The sequence below is a fragment of the Macrobrachium nipponense genome, chromosome 24 (genome assembly GCF_015104395.2).
Source record: "Macrobrachium nipponense isolate FS-2020 chromosome 24, ASM1510439v2, whole genome shotgun sequence".
Lineage (NCBI taxonomy): Eukaryota > Metazoa > Arthropoda > Malacostraca > Decapoda > Palaemonidae > Macrobrachium > Macrobrachium nipponense.
In genome coordinates this window covers 56,005,463-56,028,884 of record NC_061091.1, presented here as the reverse complement: position 1 = coordinate 56,028,884, position 23,422 = coordinate 56,005,463, and the positions used below count along the sequence as shown (strand labels likewise).

The 23,422-nt window shown below is 39.8% G+C and overlaps 1 protein-coding gene across 1 annotated transcript in view; it reads left to right on the top strand.

The window, feature by feature from the left end:
- LOC135205649 (cadherin-related tumor suppressor-like) overlaps positions 1 to 23,422 on the top strand; it is a 498,060-nt gene that overhangs the window by 281,641 nt on the left and 192,997 nt on the right. The window contains exons 3-4 of the mRNA XM_064236470.1: positions 4,546 to 4,632; positions 21,336 to 21,482. Coding sequence (XP_064092540.1) covers positions 4,546 to 4,632; positions 21,336 to 21,482 — 234 coding nt within the window. The remainder of the gene's footprint in view (positions 1 to 4,545; positions 4,633 to 21,335; positions 21,483 to 23,422) is intronic.

Here is a 23,422-nt window from a genome sequence, read left to right as displayed (position 1 = left end):
CGACCCCACCTCCCGCCGTCCATTTCGGAAGGTATCTCATTATTATGGGCTTAATCTAATTGGATACCAACAAACAAGCAACTCGTTTTGTACCGTCATCCCTGGGCGCGGAGGAGGAGGAGGAGGAGGCCGGGTCCTAATGGGGAAATTATTCCGCTTGTACAAACAACGGCCGAATCATGTGAATTAACTATAATCACTTTTTTGAAGGCAGAGCGTTCCTGCGATGCGAGGAATTAGGTTAGATTGGGCTGTTTTCCAATGCTTATGAAGCAGGTCATTTGTATTTAATAGAATCTCGCAGATACGCGTGTTCGACCGTGTGTGTTTGTGTGTGCGCATGTACGTACACTGATATGTATGTGTTTGCATGATGTCAGAAAATGATCAGCTGATATTAACCTTTGGAGGCATATAAATGCGGGAACATTTTTATCTGCATTAATTTTTTTTTATTATAGACTACAGAGTACGCTCAAACAACCATTATTTGAGTGTTCTGTGCGGTTTATTAAAAGGGGTTTAGCAGCCTGACAGTAATGAGAATTTCTCTCTAGAGGAGGCAATTTCTGCAAGGCATATTTCAAGACACCGGAATTTATTGCAGCTGTTAATTTGCAAACAGAAAACTCAGTAATTTATCTTTAAAATCTCGAAATTGAATCAATACTTTCAACCTTAAAAATGTGAGGTGTAAATTTAGCCATGAAAACATTAACAGCTATTTTGCCTATAAAAATGGCGTGTAAAACATTTTACTAGAAAATGGAAAGAATACTGTTGTTAAGATTTTTGAAAGAGCAACTTAGCACTGAAATGAAAGGAGTACTTTTAGCCTTCCAAATGGTAGGAATTTTTCTCCCTTAACGCAATAGGAATGATTGCATCCATTGACAGTGACCGGAATAAAATAAAAAGCAAATTTAGCTTTCAAAATATGCGGAATCCTTAGAAAGTGAAATGAGCAATTTTAACCTTGGCGTTAGTGTGCAATTTTAGTTTTAAGATGCTATGACGATTTCAGCCTTGAACACGAGAAAGGTGTTTCTAGCCTTGAAAATGACATAGCTTAGCCAGTAAAATAGTGCGAATACTGATAGGTTTAAAAAATATAACGATTTCTTATCACTCCCGAAAATGGTACTTAGACAGTTAATCATATTAATGACAGAGTTAACGAAAAACGAGAGACTCGACCATAATCGAAACACTTGGATTTGTGAAAATGAAATGTCTGGATTTTGATTTAATGACAAGAAAGGGGCAGAAATTGTTCCCATCCTCTCCCGTTAAGAAAAGAAGAGGGTTACCCACTGGTAGGGAGGGGGGTTACCTTTTGGCCTGAAGAAGAAAATACTGAGATGACGGACATCAAAGGCTCCGCAGAGAAATTCTAGAAGAATTCTCTCAAAACTTCTGGCGGATGATTAACGACCGCGGCGGCCAATAAAATGTCCACTCAAAATAGCTGTGACGTCGAATGAAGTCTAAACGGCTATTAAAGAATGTATAAAATATAAACACTTTTCCCCCCCTTCCAGAATCCAAATAAAATACTGATCTGCATTATGCATAAGCGACTTTTTTTTAATACCAATGCACTAAAGAAAAAAAATACAAATATGAATTCCGCTCCCTGAGCGTTCAACTCCGATGGCATCCGATCGTGTTTATTTTGCATGCAAAGAGCGATTTAGCATTTAATGTCATTTTGGAGATAAACATTCCGATTGAATGTTTTTATCTTTTTATTTTAGCTTCTTTTTTTATCTGAAGGACATTAGAGTCAATGCATTCCTCAAAACAGGTCGGGCGGTTAGGTCCCCTTCCTTCCTAAATCAACAGCCGTCCCCCACACCCCGTCCCCCATCAACACTAGTCCCCCTCTGGTTCAAAATCGGAGAAGGAGAGTCCTTTAAGAAGCACAAGGAGATGCGCGCGCAGATAAAAAAGGACCCGAACTATGCGGCCTCGATATGTATCTGTCATTTGTCATCTGACGGCTTATACGCCCGAGTATGTATGAATGTGAGCAAGTACCCTGGCACTGACATACCTCTCTCTTTCTCTCTCTCTCTCTTCTCTCTCTCTCTCTCTCGAGACATTCCGCAGACGTATGACGGCTTTTGGCCCCTCTCCTCCTCCTCCTCCTCCTCCTCCTCCTCCTCCACTCTTTGTTCCCTACATCAAAGAGGAGAGATCGCACTCACAATTTGAAGATAAAGACGAGGGGGAATCTTTCTTTACCAACGACCGAGTCTAATAATAATAAAAAAAAAAAACACTAACTACAAATAGTGAAGAGAAACGTAATCATTAAAAGCTTATTAAAAAGAGGGAGAAGAAAACGGTGAAATAAAACAGACATAACATCAACATGAAGATTAAAAAAAGTGGGAGGATGAAGCAAAAGAAAATTTGCAACTGGATCATTAGAAGAAAAAAATAAATAAAACTCACAAAACAGTATAACATATAGCAGAAAGATACGGAAACAGACGAAGATACTAAAACATACAGCCTGTGCATTAAAAGAAGATCCGCGTTAGAGAGAAAGAGAAAGAGGAGGAGGAGGAGGAGGAGGAGGGGAAGGAGGAGGAAGGAGGAGGAGGAGGAGGAGGAGGAGGAGGAGGAGGAGGCGGAGGAGAGAGGAGGAGGAGGGGAAGGAGGAGGAAGGAGGAGGAGGAGGAGGAGGAGGAAGGCACGCAAATGCCCCAGTCTGGCGAACAAGTTGCAAGCGCCGATTCTGCCGACCGGCCTGGGGCGGACAACAATAATGTCAACAGAGATAGAGAGCTGTGGGGCGTGCACGGGGCAGGAAGCCGCCGAGCTGTATGACGATGGTTATCCGAGCTAATAGCTGGGAGGGGGCCTTGTACCGTCGATGGATCTCGGTGTCAGGCGACCTATGCAGATGCCCCGATGATGATGCTCCCCTCCGCTGATGACACACATTTCATTATTAATTTCCGAGAGTGGGGGGAGAGGCGCGGGTAGCATTTACCCGTTATGAATGACACGCGCGTACGTAAGCACCCGGCAGCCGGGAAGCGCAATTGTAGTCGTTTGCCATTTACAAGTGATATGGTCAATTGCGTCGACGGGCGAAGTTGCAGGGTAGAGTTGGGTATAATGGCACCGTGTCATTGTTTTTCATTCGTCGTTTTGATGCTCCTCGTAACGGAGAAAAGAAAGAAGGAAAATATCTTGACAGCACTTCAACTTGTATTTGGCGTATTAGTTCATGAGGTTAAGTATTTGAGTATATACATACACATCCAACCCTCACACGCATGCACACACACACACACATACATACACAGTAAGCATGAAAAGAATTTTTAAAAAAACATGCAAACCATATGCATATTTCGTGCAATGAAATGAACTTCAGCAAAATGATAATCCTCCGTGCAGTAAAATCCCTTAAGACATCCGACGTTATAACCATAATATATGCTGTGCTGCAGCAGAAAACAAGTCTCCCATGACAACGTAAACAATGACGTCTAATCGTGTGTTTCATTTCGGCATACCCACTCATTCTGGAGGCAACGATCCGATGGCAGTCATCAATGACGTCAGTTAGAAGCAATGTTACCTTGACAAATATATATATATATATTATAAATATAAATATATTCATATATATATATTTAACTATATATATTGTATAAATGATATATATATATATATATATATATATATATATACATACATACATACATACATACATAATTATATATAGACATGCAAAATTACAACATTTATCCAAATCCCTAACTAAAAGTAACCTGAGACAAGTACCCGAATAAACAGACAAGTACCCGAATAAAGAAAAGTGAAAACCTAGTGTTGAATTACTTCAATCAGAAAACGTCTTCCCAGACTGGCCGTGTCTTAAGAGTGTTCGGCACTGGGACACTTTTTCCTTTACTTCTGGGTATAGCCATAGAATTCCATCACTCTGTTTCCGTTACAATGAGCGCGAATTAATTACATAAAGTAAGATTTATCAAATCAACTGATGGCGCAGTTGCTACATCAGTCATTGGTGTTGAGGGTTTCAGGGCAATAATGATCTCAGTAATAAACTTTTATTTTTAAGGACAAATGAGATATACTGGTTAAGACCAGTTAAATATTACCGATACACTTTCTATTTAATATGAATCATAGTGACACATTTACTACATCCTATTGAATTTTTCCGACAAGCTTATCACCCATTTTGAACAATACAACAATACTGTAACTATCGTGAATAATACTGATACCCAAACCCGATTCTGAATCACTTTGATGAGCGTAAAATCAATAACAATGATAAACCTAGTGCCTAAAGCTTATTACCTCTTATGAGTACTATTGGTGGACCTATAACCTATGGAACCTATAATATCCTGTATTATAATGATACACACATCACCAATTATATGAACAATCTATTCAATAATATAAATGCACCCATCACTCAGCAACACTACTGATACACCTGCAGTCTATTCTGAATAACGACAACTGTTCCCATTTCTTCCCGCACAGGTCACAGACACGAATGACAACCCTCCGGAGTTCAAGGAACCTGCCTACTCCTTCGACATTCCAGAAGACGCCGAGCGGGGATCCAAGGTGAGTCCCGGGATTCGAGTGTTCCCTAGTCTGGCCAAGTGGTTACTCAATGAAAGGGTCACAAGCAACAGTCGAATGATGTCATTTTTATACAGAGTTTTCCTCGTTGGGCAAGTAGTTTTCGCGCTCGGCTACCATCCCGGTGGTCCGAAGTTCCATTCTCGGCTCGGCCAACACGGACTCAGAGGAATTTATTTCTGGTGATAGAAATTCATTTCTCGTTATAATGTGGTTCGGATCCCACAATAAGATGTAGGTCCCGTTGCTAGGTGACCAATTGGTTCATAGCCACGTAAAAATATCTAATCCTTCGGGCCAGCCCTAGGAGAGCTGTTAATCAACTGAGTGGTCTGGTAAAACTAAGATATACTCAACTTTTTATACAGAGAGAGAGAGAGAGAGAGAGAGAGAGAGAGAGAGAGAGAGAGAGAGAGAGAGAGGCTTTCAGCATATCTTAGTTTCACCAGACCACTCAGTTGATCAACAGATATCCTAGGGCTGGCCCGAAAGGTTAGATATTTTTACATGGCTAGGAACCAATTGGTTACTTAGCAACGGGACCTACAGCTTATTGTGGGATCCGAACCACATCGAGAAATGAATTTCAATCACCAAAAATACATTCCTCAGCGTTGGCAGAGCGGGAAATCTAACCCGGACCTTGAGATCGGTAGTCGAGCATGTAACCGACTCGTCCAACGAGGAACTGTGTGTGTGAGAGAGAGAGAGAGAGAGAATTAGAATTGTCTTATCTAAGGCCTCTTTGATTTTTTTATATAACGGTACCTATACATTTTGACGACCACTGGTTTTTCGTAGTGTAATTTGTTGTCTGTGCTTTCCCACCGGTGCATTATAAATTAACAATCAATAACATCCACTAACAACTCACTTCTTAGGCCATTAGAGGCAAACCGCACTTTTTAAATATAAGAAAATGGCCGATGCCATTCTTTCCTCGTCCCTTTCAGAAATCTAAAGTGGCCATATAAAAATTTCGCATCGAATGAACATTTTCTATAACATTAAGTCAAAAACTAAATAAGTAAAAATTAAAAGGGAAAACATCCTAAACAAATCTAATAGTGAGTACACATGTGCGTAAGTATGTATGTACGTCTGTGCGTGTGTGTGAATGTTTACTGTAATTCAGCAAAGTACTATGAAGATAAAAAGGCCCATTATAACAGTACAGAATCGTTGCGACCATATAATTCGGACACTTCTTTTCCTGTATCCCTGTTCACTGTCTAGGAAAGGACCTTCACTCTTCAATAATAACAGTACTCTCAGAATAAAACAATTTAATTAGAATACCAAACGTGTCTCTGGGAAATCAGTTATCCCCCTCTCCTACGAACCAGCCCCCGGAACTCGCCCTACGTATAACAATAAATTACCCGATTTATATTCAAGTATTTCGTTGATGTTCATGGGTGGTTCATAGCACATTCTCCCTTCGGTATAAATTCCGCAAGGCATCGCTGGCATGCTATCGTTCTCCTTGGAGTTCCAAGCGACAGTTTTAAAAGCAATAACACGGCGATACTAAACTTCAAAGAGAAAGGCAGGAAAAAAGAAGAAATAGAGGCAGGGGGAACCGAAAAACGCAACAACAAAGATGTTAATTAGAGAACTTTTATGACTGAATAACAATCCTGAAAATCTGCGCTAAGCCCAAAACACGCGATGGGGTGTCCTACGTTAGTTCAAAAGTGAATTTCCTTACTCTGTTGGCTTTCGAGCCTCATTTCGCCCTATGACCATTTCAGTCAGTCCACTCGGTGGGTCCTGAAACAGTCTTAAATTCTAAAAGAACCTTCCCTAAGGCACGTCTTTTTTTAAGGCACGTCTTTTTTTCTTTTTTTTTTTTTTTTAAATCTGTCGGCCCTTCGCCCAGTACCTTTCGTTTTATCCGAGCTTGGCACGCCTTAAATGTATAAACTTTACAAATAGCTGATATCAAGGAGTGATTAAGTGTACCTGAGTAAACATTTATCTTTTGTTTTAATTTGTTTATCTTGTATTCAGTCAGTACATATCTCTTTTTTTTATATCTCTTATTCCGTAAAATCTAGTTTAGAAAGCTAATGGCCCTTTGGTTATACGAATGTATCCACTATATTATATTACCAATAAAATAGATCTGGATAAAGAAAATCATTCAAAACACAAATAATAATCAAAGAAATGAAGAGAGGAAAACGGTATAGCGAGAAGCGGTCTCTTCACCTTACAACGACGAGGAAGAGGTTTTAAAACCTGCACAGCAGACGACTTTGAAATATAATATTATAAAAGCAACGTTAAATCAGCCGGCCGATTAGTCAGATGAAGTGGTTAAAGCCAAGTAGCTTAAATTCCCATTTACTGGGATGAAAGTGTTTTAACAATAATATAAATGCTTTTCACTACTCTCCCTCTGAAAGTAATTTAGGTAGTACCAAAAATGGGAGCGTGAAGTTCAAATAGCTATTTAAGTTAACGAGAAAAAGCTCTAGTAGTTCTAGTAGTGGCAACTGTATGTACCGTACTAGTAACTGACATCATATTTCAGTTAGTTTAGCATGCACCAACTGAGGAGGGAGAGGTCTGCCCTTCCAGTATCACTGAGACGCATCAGTCAGGGGACACGAGGACGGGCGAAAAAGAGGCCACCTCGCATCTGAATATGAAAGAAGATTCCTCACACTCTCAACTCGGCGTGTAAAGCGATTCCTCTTCGACCGATTAAAAAAAGGGCCTGGCCGAGCCAAGAAGTGCGGTTTTATGCGACACCACATAATACCGCGGCGACATGAACAGGCAGGGGAAGAGCCGACACTTTATCCTGTCGAGGGTTCAGTCAACTTGACACTGAATCCTTAGCCGTTTCTGCCAGTTATTATAGCTCCCTGGTCGTTTCTGGCAGTTATTCTGGATCCCTCATCGTTTCTGATGGTTTTTCTTATTTTTGATCGTTTCTGGCAATTATTTTTTTATCCTGATCGTTTCTGGTTTCCTGGTAATTATTTTCTACCGCGAGTCGAAGATAGTATTTATTTGGAACCTCAAGATAGATTATTGAGCTATTTTGTAGCTTTGATAATTTGGCAATATTTTGGATCAGTGATAATTTCCGGCTATCAATTTGGATCAAGGACCGTTTCTGGCTATCATTTGGGATTAAGTATCGTTTCTGGATATAATTTGGATCAAGGATATTTTCTGGCTATCATTTTGTATCAAGGATCGTTTCTGGATATCGTTTCGGATCAAGGATCGTTTCTGTCCTTCATTTGGGATTAAGTATCGCTTCTGGCTATCATTTTAGATGAAGGATCATTTCTGGCTATCCTTTTCAATCGAGGATCGTTTCTTTCTAGCACTGTGGATCGAGGATCATTTCTGGCTATCAATTTCAATCGAGGATCGTTTCTTTCAATCATTTTGGAACAAGGGTCGTTTGTAGTGATTATTTAAATCCAATACTTATGGCAGTTATTTTGGGCCCATTGTCGTTTATCCCAGTTATTTTGGATCCCTGATAGTTTCTTGCACTTCTTTCAGATACCAGATAGTTTCAGGTCATTATTCATCCATTCTCGCTGATGGACGGTGGCTTGTCCTCGATAAGCGGCTTGAGCCAGTTTTTTGACGCGGTGCTTCGTGTAGCACTTTTGACTTTGATGACGTTCATGACAAAAGTGCAACTCTCTCTCTCTCTCCTCTCTCTCTCTCTCTCTCTCTGTATACACACACACACACACACCACACACACACACACACACACACACATATATATATATATTATATATATATATATATATATATATATATAAAAGAGATTTTGTGGTTAAAAATAATCAGCTTCCGTCAGTACTTTTGAAGCTCATATCACTTCAAATTGCCTTTGAGAGATATCACAGATCAGTTTGCTACATCTGCTTTTAGCAAAGAAACCGGAGTTTTGTTTCCTATTAATCAGTTCTTGCTTCCTCGTCGTTGCAAAAGCGTTAGTTGTATTTATCGAAAGCTTTTGAGGAAAACGAACCCAGAAGGCAACGACGAATTCGGAAAACATGTATGACGGATCGAATAACCTGATATTATAAAAGGTCAAATCCCAGTTCCAGTTCTTAGGTCTAGATCAGGTTAGTTCGTTGCTTTATGCAACTTTCTTGAGATCATACTACCTAGAAATGACGACCACATAAACCGTATCACAAGGTAAAGTGTGTTGTGCCCTGCGTTGAAAGAAAATCCAAAAGAAGCGTTTTCATTCCTGGGTTGTGTGGAATTCTGCAGCTGAAGAGGTTCTTCATGTGTGAGGTGACCAGGTTAAGTTTAGAATGTCACACCATGATTAGATTTACTTCTGGTAAATGAAACTGGGGTGTCTGATTACCATTATGAAACTATATAGATACAGTACGGCATACGCTCAAACATTTCTGCATCTTTCAGAGCAAATACACAGTATTGCTTGGCTATCACGCAAGATGTGTGTGTGTGTGTGTGTGTGTGTGTGTGTGAGGTTGTTATTTTAGATTAACCTTAGAAGTAGTGTGCTGAGCAATTAGATAGTAAGATCCCCAGTTTGAAACAAGCCTACCGCCACCAGTCGACCCAACTGTGAAAGGTATTAACTGATATATATATATATATATATATATATATATATATATATATATATATATATATAATATATATATATATATATATATATATGTGTGTGTGTGTGTGTGTGTGTGTGTGTGTGTATACACACACATAAACACTGCTGAAAGTTAAACACCCAGTGCCCAATACATCTCAGAAAAATGGACAAACCAGATACACCGTCCTGAGTCACAGACAACAACGTTCTACCGCATTTTCCTGATAAGAGAGAGAGAGAGAGAGAGAGAGAGAGAGAGAGAGAGAGAGAGAGAGAAAAGGTCCCAAGAACTCGTCTGTATGCTTGATTATCCGGCATCAACATAACTTCCTCCACCAAAAAGTCCCGGACAATATTAATGGTTTCTCCGGTATCCCTCTTGTCGAGGAACGCATCTCCATCTTATTACATTTGTATCTCTTTTGGGATACAGCGAAAACTCGTCTCTCCTCGAGTCTATTTATAAGACGACGTCTCGTCTCCCTCGGTCTTGGCTTCAGTTGGTCCTTCTCCTTCAGTTCGTCCGGTTCTTTTTCTTTTTTTTTTCTGCCTCTTGGTCGTGCTTCTTTCGTCTTCTTCCTGTCTGTCTGCCTCCTTCTAATGCTTTATTTGCAATTGGGAAATGTTGTTACTTCACAATTCTTTTGTTTTTATTACCTCGTGACTTTTTCTTTTTGGATTCATTCATGATTATTCCCTCTGTCTCTGTTTCTCATACATTGCATATATTGCACACACACACATACCATATATATATATATATATATATATATATATATATATATATATATATATATATATATATATATATGTTACAAAAAACAAAACGTACAAAGGAACAAATCTTGATATAAAAAATAGATAAATAGAATAAATAGTTAAAAAGCAAATACTATGTTGATGATTATACAACTAAGAATACACGATTATATCGACACAAACGCTTAGTCACCAAGATCCTTGTCAACTCTATTACAGCAACACAGATCTGTCCTGACATGAATATATGAATGGTGCGATAATTCATTAATAAATACTATAAGTATAAATGAATTGAAAATTCAATTCAATGAACTTAATTCACGAGCAAAAAATTTAACGTTCTGCTCACTACACGAAATAATTCATGAATACTTAATTTGCCTAAAATACCTTCATCGATAGCATACCTTCAAGAAATAACAGATTAAAAAATAACTTAAACATACGAAAATAAAATTCACAACGCTTCAGTTTACTAAAAGAATGATCATTATCTATACCATCAGCGCAATGAGGATTTGTCTTTGATTAGGTATCGAAGCGATAATTGCTTTTTCGTGTTATGCAAATTAAAAAGGTGTTTGCCAGAGTGCTTGCTGTGCAGGGTATATATAAAAAAAACAGTGATCAATCAAGCATCCAAATATGGGTGGCCATTTAAAAAATCAGATGAATACCATTAGCAGTGGTTTTGAGAGAGAGAGAGAGAGAGAGAGAAGAGAGAGAGAGAGAGAGAGAGATAATGCACTAAAGTTCAGTTAAAAAATATCCATTATTCTTTGGAAGAGAGAGAGAGAGAGAGAGAGAGAGAGAGAGGGTGGCTATGAATGAAGATCAGATGGACGGCACTGATTGTTTTAGAGAGAGAGAGAGAGAGAGAGAGAGAGAGAGAGAGAGGGAGGAGGGGGGGGGGGGGGGAGGGGGGGGGGGGGGGGTCTGTGAATCAGGGGGACCTATAACTGTAAAAGCGAAGAGGAGGAGGACAGGCCGAGATCACAGAACAGCGAACACGAAGTTCATCTGGGAGTATCTCTGGAGAGATCGCGCATTATATCCCTGTTGTTGTCACTGTTGATCCCTCCAGTTGCGAGATCAATAACATCGCGCTGCCGGATAGTATATCCGGCCCTTGTCAGCCGGATCGTATGAGCCGCGCTCATATCTGTATGTTTTGACAAGGCGGGATGCTGATGGGGGCTGTACACGTCGCATTCGCGTCACCGGGCGGGTCGTTCCATCCACATCATGTCACATCGGCGGCAGCATCTTCTCTAATCAGGGCTGTCACTCGGGGACCCTGCGGATGCGTTCGGCCTGCCAAGGCGCCTGTAAACTTGTGCTGCATCTGTGTTCAGCCCCCCTTCACCCAAATGATCCCCCACCACCCCCCCCCCCCCACCAGGGAACCCAAATCCCGCCACTACCACCTAAAATATCACTGTTCCTTTCCATTTGCCATCAACCAACTTGTATTTGTCAAATATAATTCAACATGTTATAGGGCTCTTGACTGTAGTGGCTTTGTAAACTGTCCTGTAACAATATTCGCTTTTTATAAATATAAAAATAAAAGAAGTCTATTAAACGATGAATACCAATGAGAAACAAATTCATAAAAGCAAACGATTCAATAGAGTAAGAGAAAAACAAAAGCATAAACACTTGCACCTGTCTACCCTGAGACTTCTTGGTTACCCACTGCTTGAGATAAGAGATACAGCGACATCGGATTTCGTCTCTTCTTCTCCTCTTCCTCCTCCTCCTCCGCCTCCTCCTCCTTCCCTTCAGAGTTCGGACCGTTTTCTAGAGAAGTTTTTTGTTCTTTTTTTCTCAAGCATATGACCTGTTTTGATAAGGATCCAGATGTGTTCAGTGGAACCCACTCGCAGTAATAAATCTTGTAATCTGGCCTGACAATATAATATTTTCTGGCGTTTAAGTCAACTTGCGTCTATTTAAAGTGAAATGTTTATCGAAGGCTTCCACGAAAGTCACAGGAGACCTGTATTAGGTCAAAGACTGACAAGAAGTATTTTAACTGGAGGGATATGATGAGCAATATCAAGTTACACTATCAAGGTAAAGTACAGCGTGTTTGAATATAAGTTAAGACGTTTCTACTAATGAAATAACAGAAAATCTATTGATCTGCAATTGAAATATACGATTATTGAGCTAATAAACTGATAATTCAATGTATGCAAAATTAGAAATTCTTCTGCAGATCTATATCATCTTGGTTTACACCAACACAATTTGTTTTTCGAATGTTCTGATCGAGCACAGTACTTAAAGATTTACCTAGGAAGTGTAATAATTAACTGTCACTTACTTTTACCACAATTTTAAGTGCAAGAGCAATTGTGGAAAAAAGGGCAGCATTAGTTGGGAAAATAAATAGCAACAGTGAAAGAAAATTGTGGGAACTGTGAAGAGAGGTAGCAGCTGTAATAAAGAATTAGGAAATATGATAAAAATGATATCCACTGTGAAAGAAAGAGATATTAACCATGGAAAAGAGGTAGCAATTGTGGAAAAAATGCAACAACAGTCGAAATTGTGGTAGAAACTCTGGAAAATGAGTATTATCAGTGGTAGCAACTGTGAGGGAAATGGATAGCAACAGTGGACAGAGTGGTAGCAACTGTGAGGGAAATGGAGGATAGCAACAGTGGACAGAGTGGTAGCAACTGTGAAGGAAATGGATAGCAACAATGGAAAGAGTGGTAGCAACTGTGAGGGAAATGGAGGATAGCAACAGTGGACAGAGTGGTAGCAACTGTGAGGGAAATGGAGGATAGCAACAGTGGACAGAGTGGTAGCAACTGTGAGGGAAATGGAGGATAGCAACAGTGGACAGAGTGGTAGCAACTGTGAGGGAAATGGAGGATAGCAACAGTGGACAGAGTGGTAGCAACTGTGAAGGAAATGGATAGCAACAATGGAAAGAGTGGTAGCAACTGTGAGGGAAATGGAGGATAGCAACAGTGGACAGAGTGGTAGCAACTGTGAGGGAAATGGAGGATAGCAACAGTGGACAGAGTGGTAGCAACTGTGAGGGAAATGGAGGATAGCAACAGTGGACAGAGTGGTAGCAACTGTGAGGGAAATGGATAGCAACAGTGGACAGAGTGGTAGCAACTGTGAGGGAAATGGAGGATAGCAACAGTGGACAGAGTGGTAGCAACTGTGAAGGAAATGGATAGCAACAATGGAAAGAGTGGTAGCAACTGTGAGGGAAATGGAGGATAGCAACAGTGGACAGAGTGGTAGCAACTGTGAAGGAAATGGATAGCAACAGTGGACAGAGTGGTAGCAAATGTGAGGGAAATGGATAGCAACAGTGGACAGAGTGGTAGCAACTGTGAAGGAAATGGATAGCAACAGTGGACAGAGTGGTAGCAACTGTGAAGGAAATGGATAGCAACAGTGGACAGAGTGGTAGCAAATGTGAGGGAAATGGATAGCAACAGTGGACAGAGTGGTAGCAACTGTGAAGGAAATGGATAGCAACAGTGGACAGAGTGGTAGCAACTGTGAGGGGAAATGGCTAGCAACCGTGGAACGAGAAGTAACAACTGTGAGGGAAATGGATAGCAACAATGGAAAGAGTGGTAGCAACTGTGAGGGAAATGGAGGATAGCAACAGTGGACAGAGTGGTAGCAACTGTGAAGGAAATGGATAGCAACAGTGGACAGAGTGGTAGCAACTGTGAAGGAAATGGATAGCAACAGTGGACAGAGTGGTAGCAACTGTGAAGGAAATGGATAGCAACAGTGGACAGAGTGGTAGCAACTGTGAAGGAAATGGATAGCAACAATGGAAAGAGTGGTAGCAACTGTGAGGGAAATGGCTAGCAACAGTGAAAAGGGTGGTAGCAATTGTGGGGAAAGTGGATAGCAACGGTGGAAAGAGTTAGCAACTCTGGGTGAAATGGATAGCAACAGGGGAAAGAGTGGTAGCAAATATGGGAGAAAATAGATAGCAACAGCGGAAAATAAGGTAGCAACAGTGGAAAAAGGTAGGGCAACTGCGAAAAAAAGGATAGCAACTATGGAAAAAAATGAGTAGCAACTGAGGGAAAAGAGGGGAGTAACAGAGGCAAAACGGAGAGCAACTGTGGATAAGAGGGTAGCAACATGGCAAAACTGGGGCAAAAGAAGCAGCAACAGTGGCAAACGCTGAAACAAAAGTTAAAAGCAACTAGAAGCAATAGTTCAATTGAAGTGAGACTTACAAAAGCTTGGCAATGGTGGCAAAAGCAATAGCAAGGGTTAGTTGATTAGCAGCAACAGTCGCTACGGTGGTATCAAAAAAACTTCGGCATTCGTTGTAGAAGTTGCTTGAGTAGCAACAGTAGTATCACAACTGCATCAGTAGCAACAGCAATCTCGGATATTAACAGGTGTAGTTGCATTATCGTCACTAGTTAAGTAACATGGTCTTCGCTCGCAAGCTGAGTTTCATTGTCTTCCCATCTCTCTCTCTCTCTCTCTCTCTCTTCTCTCTCTCTCTCTCTCTCTAACTGGTCTTCTTCATGCATCCATCTATAAATACCTACTAACCGGGTCTGTGCGGAACCATATGGTAATAAGCATTCTCAGACAGCGCTACTTTAGTTCGTTGCTGTGTCTGATTATTATTATTATTATTATTATTATTATTATTATTATTATTTTAAAAGCAACACTAAAAGCGTAAAAATAAAATAAAGTATTCTACGCCACAGAAAAAAACAATAGTCAATAACCACATGACTTAGACTTGCAAATAAATCTAACCAAAATTATCTTAACGATGTACAAAAGATAGTTCTGTATTCACTTGAGTATAGATAGGTATAACCCTCCCCCCCCCCATCTCTCTCTCTCTCTCTCTCCTCTCTCTCTCTCCCCCCTCCCCCCCTCTCTCTCTCTCCTCTCGCTCTCTCTCTCCTCTCGTCTCTCCCCATCTCTCTCCTCTCTCTCTCTCTCTCTCTCTCTCCTCTCCCCAAAATAATAAAAAAAAGGGTAGAGGTAGAGGAATGTTATCGGGTCTTAGCTCCGTGTAGTGGCCGGGCAATGACAAGTATGCAGGAGTGACCCCTCAGTATCAGAGTGTGAGAAAGACAGAGGAGTTCAACGGGGGTACGTGTTTGTGGGCGTGTGCGTGTGTCAGTGTGTGAGTATCTGTGTGTAATGGTAGAGGACATACGCGGGTGTGTGTGTGTGTGTGTGTGTGTGTACAAAGTAGTAGGGAAAATATTAAGAGAGATAAAGAAGACAACACAATGGATGACGTCCACTCAATGGTTTTGAAGAAATATATATATATATATATATATATATATATATATATATATATATATATATTATCTAATATGAAGTTATAATCCACAGGGGAGAAGAAAAGCTGAAATTCCTTTTAGCTCAACAGTTTCGGCTTCCACTGGCCCTTATCCAGAGCTGTTTATTAATAAACAGCTTTCATATACCTATCTTCGTGAAAAAGGAAGACTAAAACCACACATATATATATATATTATATATACTATATATATACTATATATATAAAAAATATATATATAAATATATATAATAATATATATATAGATATAACATATATTATATAAAATATAATAATATTATATGATATATCTATATACTATAATTATATATAATATATTATGAATTATGTATGTTATGATTATGTATAACAAAGAAATACTGAGAATATTCAGAGAGAGCGAGTGAGAGGAAGAGAAGACAATATAATCGATGGCGTCTGCTCGTTGGATTTAAAGAATACAAACTGGTAGTCGATTTCTGGGTAAATTGATAAATAAAACTCAAGGTTACTTAACGTTATCTAGCGCGCTAGCTCAGTTTAAGAAACATTTGACGCTCTTCCGTTCCTGTTGCTGATATACTTGGGGTGAATGAACTATATTTTTACAAGAAGAGTTGACCAAGCGGTCAGTTGTGGTTTCATACCTCTCTCTCTCTCTCTCTCTCTCTCTCTCTCTCTCTCTCTCTCTCTCTATAATGAAATATATCGTAGTAAAATCAGACTAAGATTTATACTTAAAGACTTTACTAATTGTTTCTCATTTCCTCGTCCCAGCTTAGTATACATTGCCAGTCTTATCTAGGGAATCATCTGCTGTAAATGTTTAAGTATTAATGTTTAGGATAAGGCTGCTAGCCCATTTTCACATCCTTACAAATGCCCAAAAAAGCTTAAGGTGCCAACTTCTGCGGGCTTTCATTGGTGGGCACTGTTGCAAGTATACAAATTGAAATTACTAGTAGATTCTTAAAGGTATCCGTTTTATTTTTCATAAGTTAACTCGAGTGGGTCTTCAACCCTTCAGAAAATGACCCTACTTCTTTCTTTGTCCTTACAACTTAAATCAAAGCTCTGGGAGACCTTGCTTACTTTGGTGTCACCTGACCTTGGCTATTATCCTGTATTTTTTTATGACAATATTTCATCACCTGAGGGATAAAGACCTTCTTCGGTTCCTCGCGAGGCAGAGGAGTCAAATTTATGGACTTGAGTGCCCGTCTCTGCTCCCTTGGAAAAAAAAAAAAAAAAAAAAAAAAGGACCATCAAGTTTGGGATACCTTAACGGTGAACATACTCCAACACCGGCCTCGGTTTCAGCGTTAACTACGAAACGCTGAAAAGACACTCCTATATAATGACTCTTACATAGCTAACCTATTTTTGAAGAGGCCACAGAGAGAGAGAGAGAGAGAAAGAGAGAGAGAGAGAGGCGGGGAGACCATTTTAGGGCCTACTATGAGAGCCATCTTGATCTTTCTTCCGAGGTCAACTACGGTTTATTCCCGAGTGTACTTTTGGGGAGTCAAAGTGGGCCTCCTCCTCTTGCCTCAGCCGCGAGAGGTTGCCGAGAAGTAATTTATGCTTCCCCTTTAAGCTTCCTTTAACGAACTTTATGACCAATTAGCTGTGTTGGGGGTGGACAGAGAACGCCAGGAGGGATAGGGGTGGTTGGTCTATCATGTGGCTGGGTGGGGGAAGAGAAGCAGGTATACCGAGTTCCAACATAGTTTGTTGCCCCCAACAACCAACCAACCAGCCAGAGCTTCGCCTGACCTTTTGTGTGGGGCTATGTGTGGGCGTGTGATTGTGCTCGGGGAAGGGGCGAGGGGGGGGGGGGGAAGGGGGGGAGGGGGGGGGGGAGGGGGCGGGAGTGCGCACGGCTATTTTGGAGTATGTCGAGTGAAATAGTGCAAGCGTCTAAAGTTGATAAATGACAATATGAAAGAAAAACCACGAGACAGACAAGGAACATATATGTGCAATCTCTCTCTCTCTCTCTCTCTCTCTCTCTAATAATACAGACGCACATGTGTTTGTGTGTGTGTGAATGCTTAGATAGGTCAAGTAAATACTCCCATCGCCGATCAAAGTAAAATACCTCTTATCCAGCACAAGTGTAATAACACTCACAGCAGAAGCAATAAAACTAGACTTTCCACAATGCGTTGTTACTGACGGGGAATGAATATGCGATTAACAAAACGTTCGGAAATGTGTACAGAGAATTGCCTCTCCTACGAGTGGATATTATGTCTAAGCCCAAGCCTTAACAAATACTTCTAACAAATATTTCTAATCCTTACCTCAAAAATCCTTGCAGTTTATATATGACTAAATCAAAATAGTGTTTTACGTGAAATTTCAGCAAATTATTACTTGGTTGTAACAGGCCAAAAACACGTTCTTTACACCCATGATGCTTGGACAAGTGAAGTTAAATATCATAAGTTCTGGTCAGTGTTTGGATGGGTGATCGAGGCTAAACAAGTGAGTAGATGTGGACATGGCGTCAACGAGAGAGAGAGAGAGAGAGAGAGAGCGAGCATATATATGTACGCACACATATTGTACATAAGAGGCGTTACATACTTGGGGACATATTTCTAGTTCACTTTAAAACCTCAAGTGTAGTAAACTGACTGTAATATCATATCGTCAGTAATCACCTTAAGGATCAAACCTGATTATAATCACATCTATTCAAAACACGAGTTTATGTTTCAAGTAAAAGCGGCTGAATATAACGAAATCAATGGCATCCGTAGAATCTGAATATCTAGTTACTGCATTGGTGATGCATAAATCTTCATGAGGAACATTTTTGTAGCTATTTGCTTATGATGACTAATTTACGTACATTTAGCTATGCAGCTACAAAGTAAACTTCAGTAAAATATGATGACTATGCATATAAAAAAAATACGTAAGACGCTTAAGGAAATATGGGATATCTAAAGTAAAATAAATAACGCTCTAAGAGATAAAGTGGAAAATCAACTATAAATAGTAGAATGTTTGTAAGGAATTTTGTAACTCGCTTGGTAAGAAATGAGTTCATTCATTCGTGGGACTAAAGCCTTTTACTTATCCTTAAGTGATGCCCGAGAATAGTTACTGCTTAATTTGATACGACTAGTTACCACTGTAGCTACAAAGGTCATCGGCACATTCGTATGAAGCAATGTTTTCCAAAAAATTAATCATATCGTAAACGTTCAAGACTTACTTTTCCTTAGAGAATAAATAAGTTTGAATAAAATCATGCGTATGTGTGAACGCAGAGACAACTGGTTGCTCCCTAGGAGCATGAATCAATATTACATGAGACGTATTTATTAACAAAATTGTAGTGCAACCTATGAGACAACTCCATATAATAATGGAACTAATATTTCTCTTCCTTTGTAACACGACAGCTCTGCACTAATAAGCAGAGATGAAGCAAAGACTGGAGGGTCTTCTTGTTGATGGGCTAGACAGGTCTTGGTGCTTCCAGAGAAATTTTATTAATTTTGTTTCACTGGAGGGACATCACCCTTGTTTAGCTGAATCACTTCTTTCTCCAGTAAGCAACTTTAATATTGCTATTAAAATCTCTTTTTATCCACCTCCCCTTTTTCTATTTCTTTCTCCTTCCACCCATCCCCTTTCTCGCTGAAATACCTATTATAAAATCTTCCGTATTAATGCCTTCATCGGCTTCCAAAAGGGGGCGACGCCCCTGATACATCAAATGCACTCCCTCTTACTGAAACTGCTTCCATTTTATAACTGGTTCTTGGTCAAATGGCCACCCATTAGAAGTCCTCCTCCGCTCCCATCATTCTCTCTTTTTCAGAGACCGTTTGAAATGCTCGCTCGCTCTCTCTCTCTCTCTCTCTCTCTCTCTCTCTCTCTCTCTCTCAGAAACCACTTTAAAAATCTAAGAAAAAAGTCTCGTTAATGGCTCTTATCGCCAATCCTTCCCTTGCCTTTGTAAAATGTTAACCTGCATCTTAGCTCTTGGGTTCCCCTGTCCCTACCCTGTCCCTTGCCCCTTACCGTATCCCCCCCCCCCCCCGGCTCTTTTCATTGTAAACCCCATCCCTTCTACCTATTACCCATTCGCTTCCTTCTTTGCGCTAAGAAACAAACAAACACAAAAACGCATATTTGGATGGGGGTATATTGGAAGGAGCTTAAAAAAATTTCATAAAAAAAGTGCTTGTGGGGATAAGTGTACAGATGGTCGCTCAAGATGTGTTTGTGCTACCGTATCACACGTTGTTTGTGAAGGGTTTACATGTGCTTCAGATTAGTTTGTGTACGATATGCGTGTGTGCACAATTTATTAGAGAAAGAAGTGTCGGTTCGTGGGTTTGTTTGTGAGATGCATGCAAGGTTTGTTTGTGAAAGACGTGAATGTAATGCAATTTGTTTATGAAGGACAACGAATGTGCATGCACTTTGGAAATGCGATGGCATTTTATATGGATGGCATTTGTAAAAGATATCCATGCCTATCAATGAGTTTTACCTACAGACGTGCAATTCTAAAAGTTGTGACTGAACAATGCGTCTGTTTATCTGATTTGTTTGTGAAGGGCCTTCATCAACATACTTTATTTGACATAAGCTTCTATGGGTATAAGAATAAAATGTTAAGAATTATGAATAGTTAGTTCGTGAAGGACAATTGTGTGTTTTCAGTTCTTTTGTGAAAGACGTTTATATCATTTGTTTCCAAAGGATATGTCTGTGACAGTGTTTGTGTGAAAAACAAGTTAGTGAAAGAGTTGTACGTGGGAAAATGTTCCTTAAGAAGGACATGTATGTACGTACGTACGTAAGCTCTGTTTGTGAGCTACACGGTGTCTTTATTTGGGTTTGTGGTCACGTGCTCATGTAAATGCGCAAAGCTGATGTAAACGTTATCTTTATTAGTTGTCTGCGACATTTTTATCGTGTGTCTTACGCCCAGTTCAATTGCTTCATTGTGTAATATCAGCTTTTATTCTGAGCTACAGTTTTCAGTAGAGTTGTCGCCTTTACTCTTATTATATTAGCTTACAAACCCCGACAAGGAAACGATGGCAGAACAAACGCCCATTTATTCCGAAACCAGATAACGGAGCTCACTATCATATCGTGGATTAAAAGGCAGCGTTTATTCACTTTTATTATACGAACTTACATAGCTCAGGAAGGCATTTGCTGGAGGAGTACCTCCGACTCATTCGGAAATCAGATAATGATCATTATTCTCATGCTACCCGGCAGTATTTATTGACTCAAATGATCTTACCTGCTGCGATGAGACAACGATTACAGAATGCCTGCTCATTCATTCCAGAATTATATGAGAGAGGCTCCATCTCAAATATTTCTTTCCAGTACTGATGATGATCTTCTGTCTTGAGCGTCACTAGCATTTTCTAATGATTATTTCCATCGGTTTAAAAGAGCAGTGAGAGGAACGATTAGTCTCAACTAAGGACCTACCTATCTATTACATCATATTACTTTTATCATTAGTATTCACATACCCCAATATTGGTCTTCTAGCTTTACAGACTAAGACGGCTGAGATGAATGACACGTCTACAATTTTGCCTTAGTTTTTGTTTTATTCCAGTTTTATATTCAAGTTATTGGTGCCACTATTTTCCCGTGTTTTCTCTGCACTTTATATACAGCGAGAATATGGCAATGTTTATTACTGTTATTATTGCCAATACTCCTCCTTCCTTTACTTCATTTTTTATATAAACGGCTGCAGTATATCAAAATACGCACAACTTCACTTATCAGTGATAAAAAAAGCAAACTAATGAAACGCAAACAAAAAAATCCAAGTATTAAACATATAATAAACTACAAAAATGAAATACATGAAACATAACCTTATTACTAATAAAAACTTAAACTGCACCAGCTACATGTGAATAAAAAGCGCTGCTGAACCATTAATATCACTATTTTCCTCCATTCCAGGTGGGCAAGGTTTCAGCCACCGACGCTGACGAAGGAACCAACGGCCAGGTGTCCTACACCGTCATATCTGACTGGGGCAACGACGTCTTCTCCCTCAATCCTCAGACGGGCGTCTTCACGCTCACGTCCCGGCTCGACTACGAACAGGTAAGGCACCACAAATGTGTTTCTTAGGAACAGACGTTACATCCAGAAACAAGTAAAAAATGCGCCGAAGCAATTAAGTTTTCTACACAGCGTATAATCAAGGCCACCGAATATAGATCTATCTTTCGGTGACCTCGGTAGAATACTGTACGAGACGCGGCTCATGCAACTTTCAGCCTGCCGTGGTGGCCTGTGTTGTTGTGTTGCCAGAAGCACGACCATGGCTACCTTTAATCTTAAATAAAATAAAAAGATAAAAACTAATGAGGCCTGAGAGCTGCAATTTGGTATATTTGATGATTGGAGGGTGGATGATCAAAATATCAATTTGCAACACTCTAGCCTCAGTAGTTTTTAAGATCTGAGAGCGAACAGAAAAAGTGCGGACGGACAGACAAAGTCAATTCAGTCGTTTTCTTTTGCAGACAACTTAAAATTATACGCCAGGAATTACATGACACGAGAGCAATGTAAACGGAGACGTTTGAAATTTATAGCAATAAAAATTATATAAATTGTGTCGATAATTTTCGAGAAGTAAAAACCACACAAGGAAACTCTCACAAATAATAGGAAATACATAAAATTCTTTCGAAATTATAAAAAATACACAGGAGATTCTGCGAAGTAATTATCAGAAATTACATCGGAATATTCTTCTTGAATTTCTACTAGAAGAGTGCATCAGAAAATTCCTAGAAGTACATGTAAAAATCCTGAGAAATAAAAGGCACTGCCGAAAAAAAAATAATGTATTCGAGATTGCTTAATGATATACAGTAGTATTATAGTAATATCCATCAACTGTCAGCAGGTTATAGGAACTGTCCAAGTAAAACAGTGAGTAATAGGAATGACCCTACCAAATACAATGACATAACAGAAAATAAACATCGAAAAACAGCGGCAATAAAGTAACTGCACATAAAATAGCAAGAAAAAACTAATACAGTATCGCGGAAAGATAGACATGGATATAATGAGAACTACCGAAAGGTGGAAAAAAACAGGTGCGATTTGGTTAACAAAAATATGCCCCTAAGCTTAAAATAATAATAAAATAATTATTTTCAAGTTTTCGTAAAGGTGGGGCTAGTTAAAGCATTAAAACAAAAGTAATGTGTAGCTCTTACCCTCCCCATCCGCCAAAAACTCCCATTTAGGTGATGACGCGTGTAAGTACGCATAGGCTATGTGTACCATAGCCCGCAATGGAACACATTTACAATGATAACTTACGCAGGCATTTCCATGTGCATAAGCTGATCAAACCTCAGTACTTAAACGTATACCGTATCAGTGAATATATGACATAAGATACACATGAATTACAGGAAGCACATAACATAAATACACATCAAGCAAGTCGTTGTATTGACGCGCTAAATGCGCACACATACAAAAACACCGTATATGAGTCATACGCCTAAACGTGTTTAGACGGCGAGGCGAAATAGAGTAACGGTGCCTGGTCCATCGCGCTATCTCCCGAAGAGTAACTGTTAAACCTGGTTAAAGCAGTTATATCGCTAGCTGTGTAAAATTGTGGGTAAGTGCAGAGGGGGACAGAAGGCTTTGGGGGAGGGGAGAGGGGAGAGGGGAGCTGATCGTCCTCTATCTGATAAGGTGCCTATCGTAAAGTTTACTCCGTCACTGGCACTTTACGCTGCATCAATTATCGCATAAGAGCGGGCTTCCATCTTCACCTCTCTCTCTCTCTCTCTCTCTCTCTCTCTCTCTCTCTCTCTCTCTCTCATACTGCTCTTTTTGAAAATCTATTTGCCGCTCACTGACCCATGAACGGTAATGTGACCAAACTGCAACTTTATGGCGTGCATTGGCAACCATAGCTATTTTTCACGGTAAGCGAAAATTGACAATGATGGTTTTCTTCTCTGCCTTTAGTCAGGCAAAAACGACTGTCAGTATGGGTTGCTGGT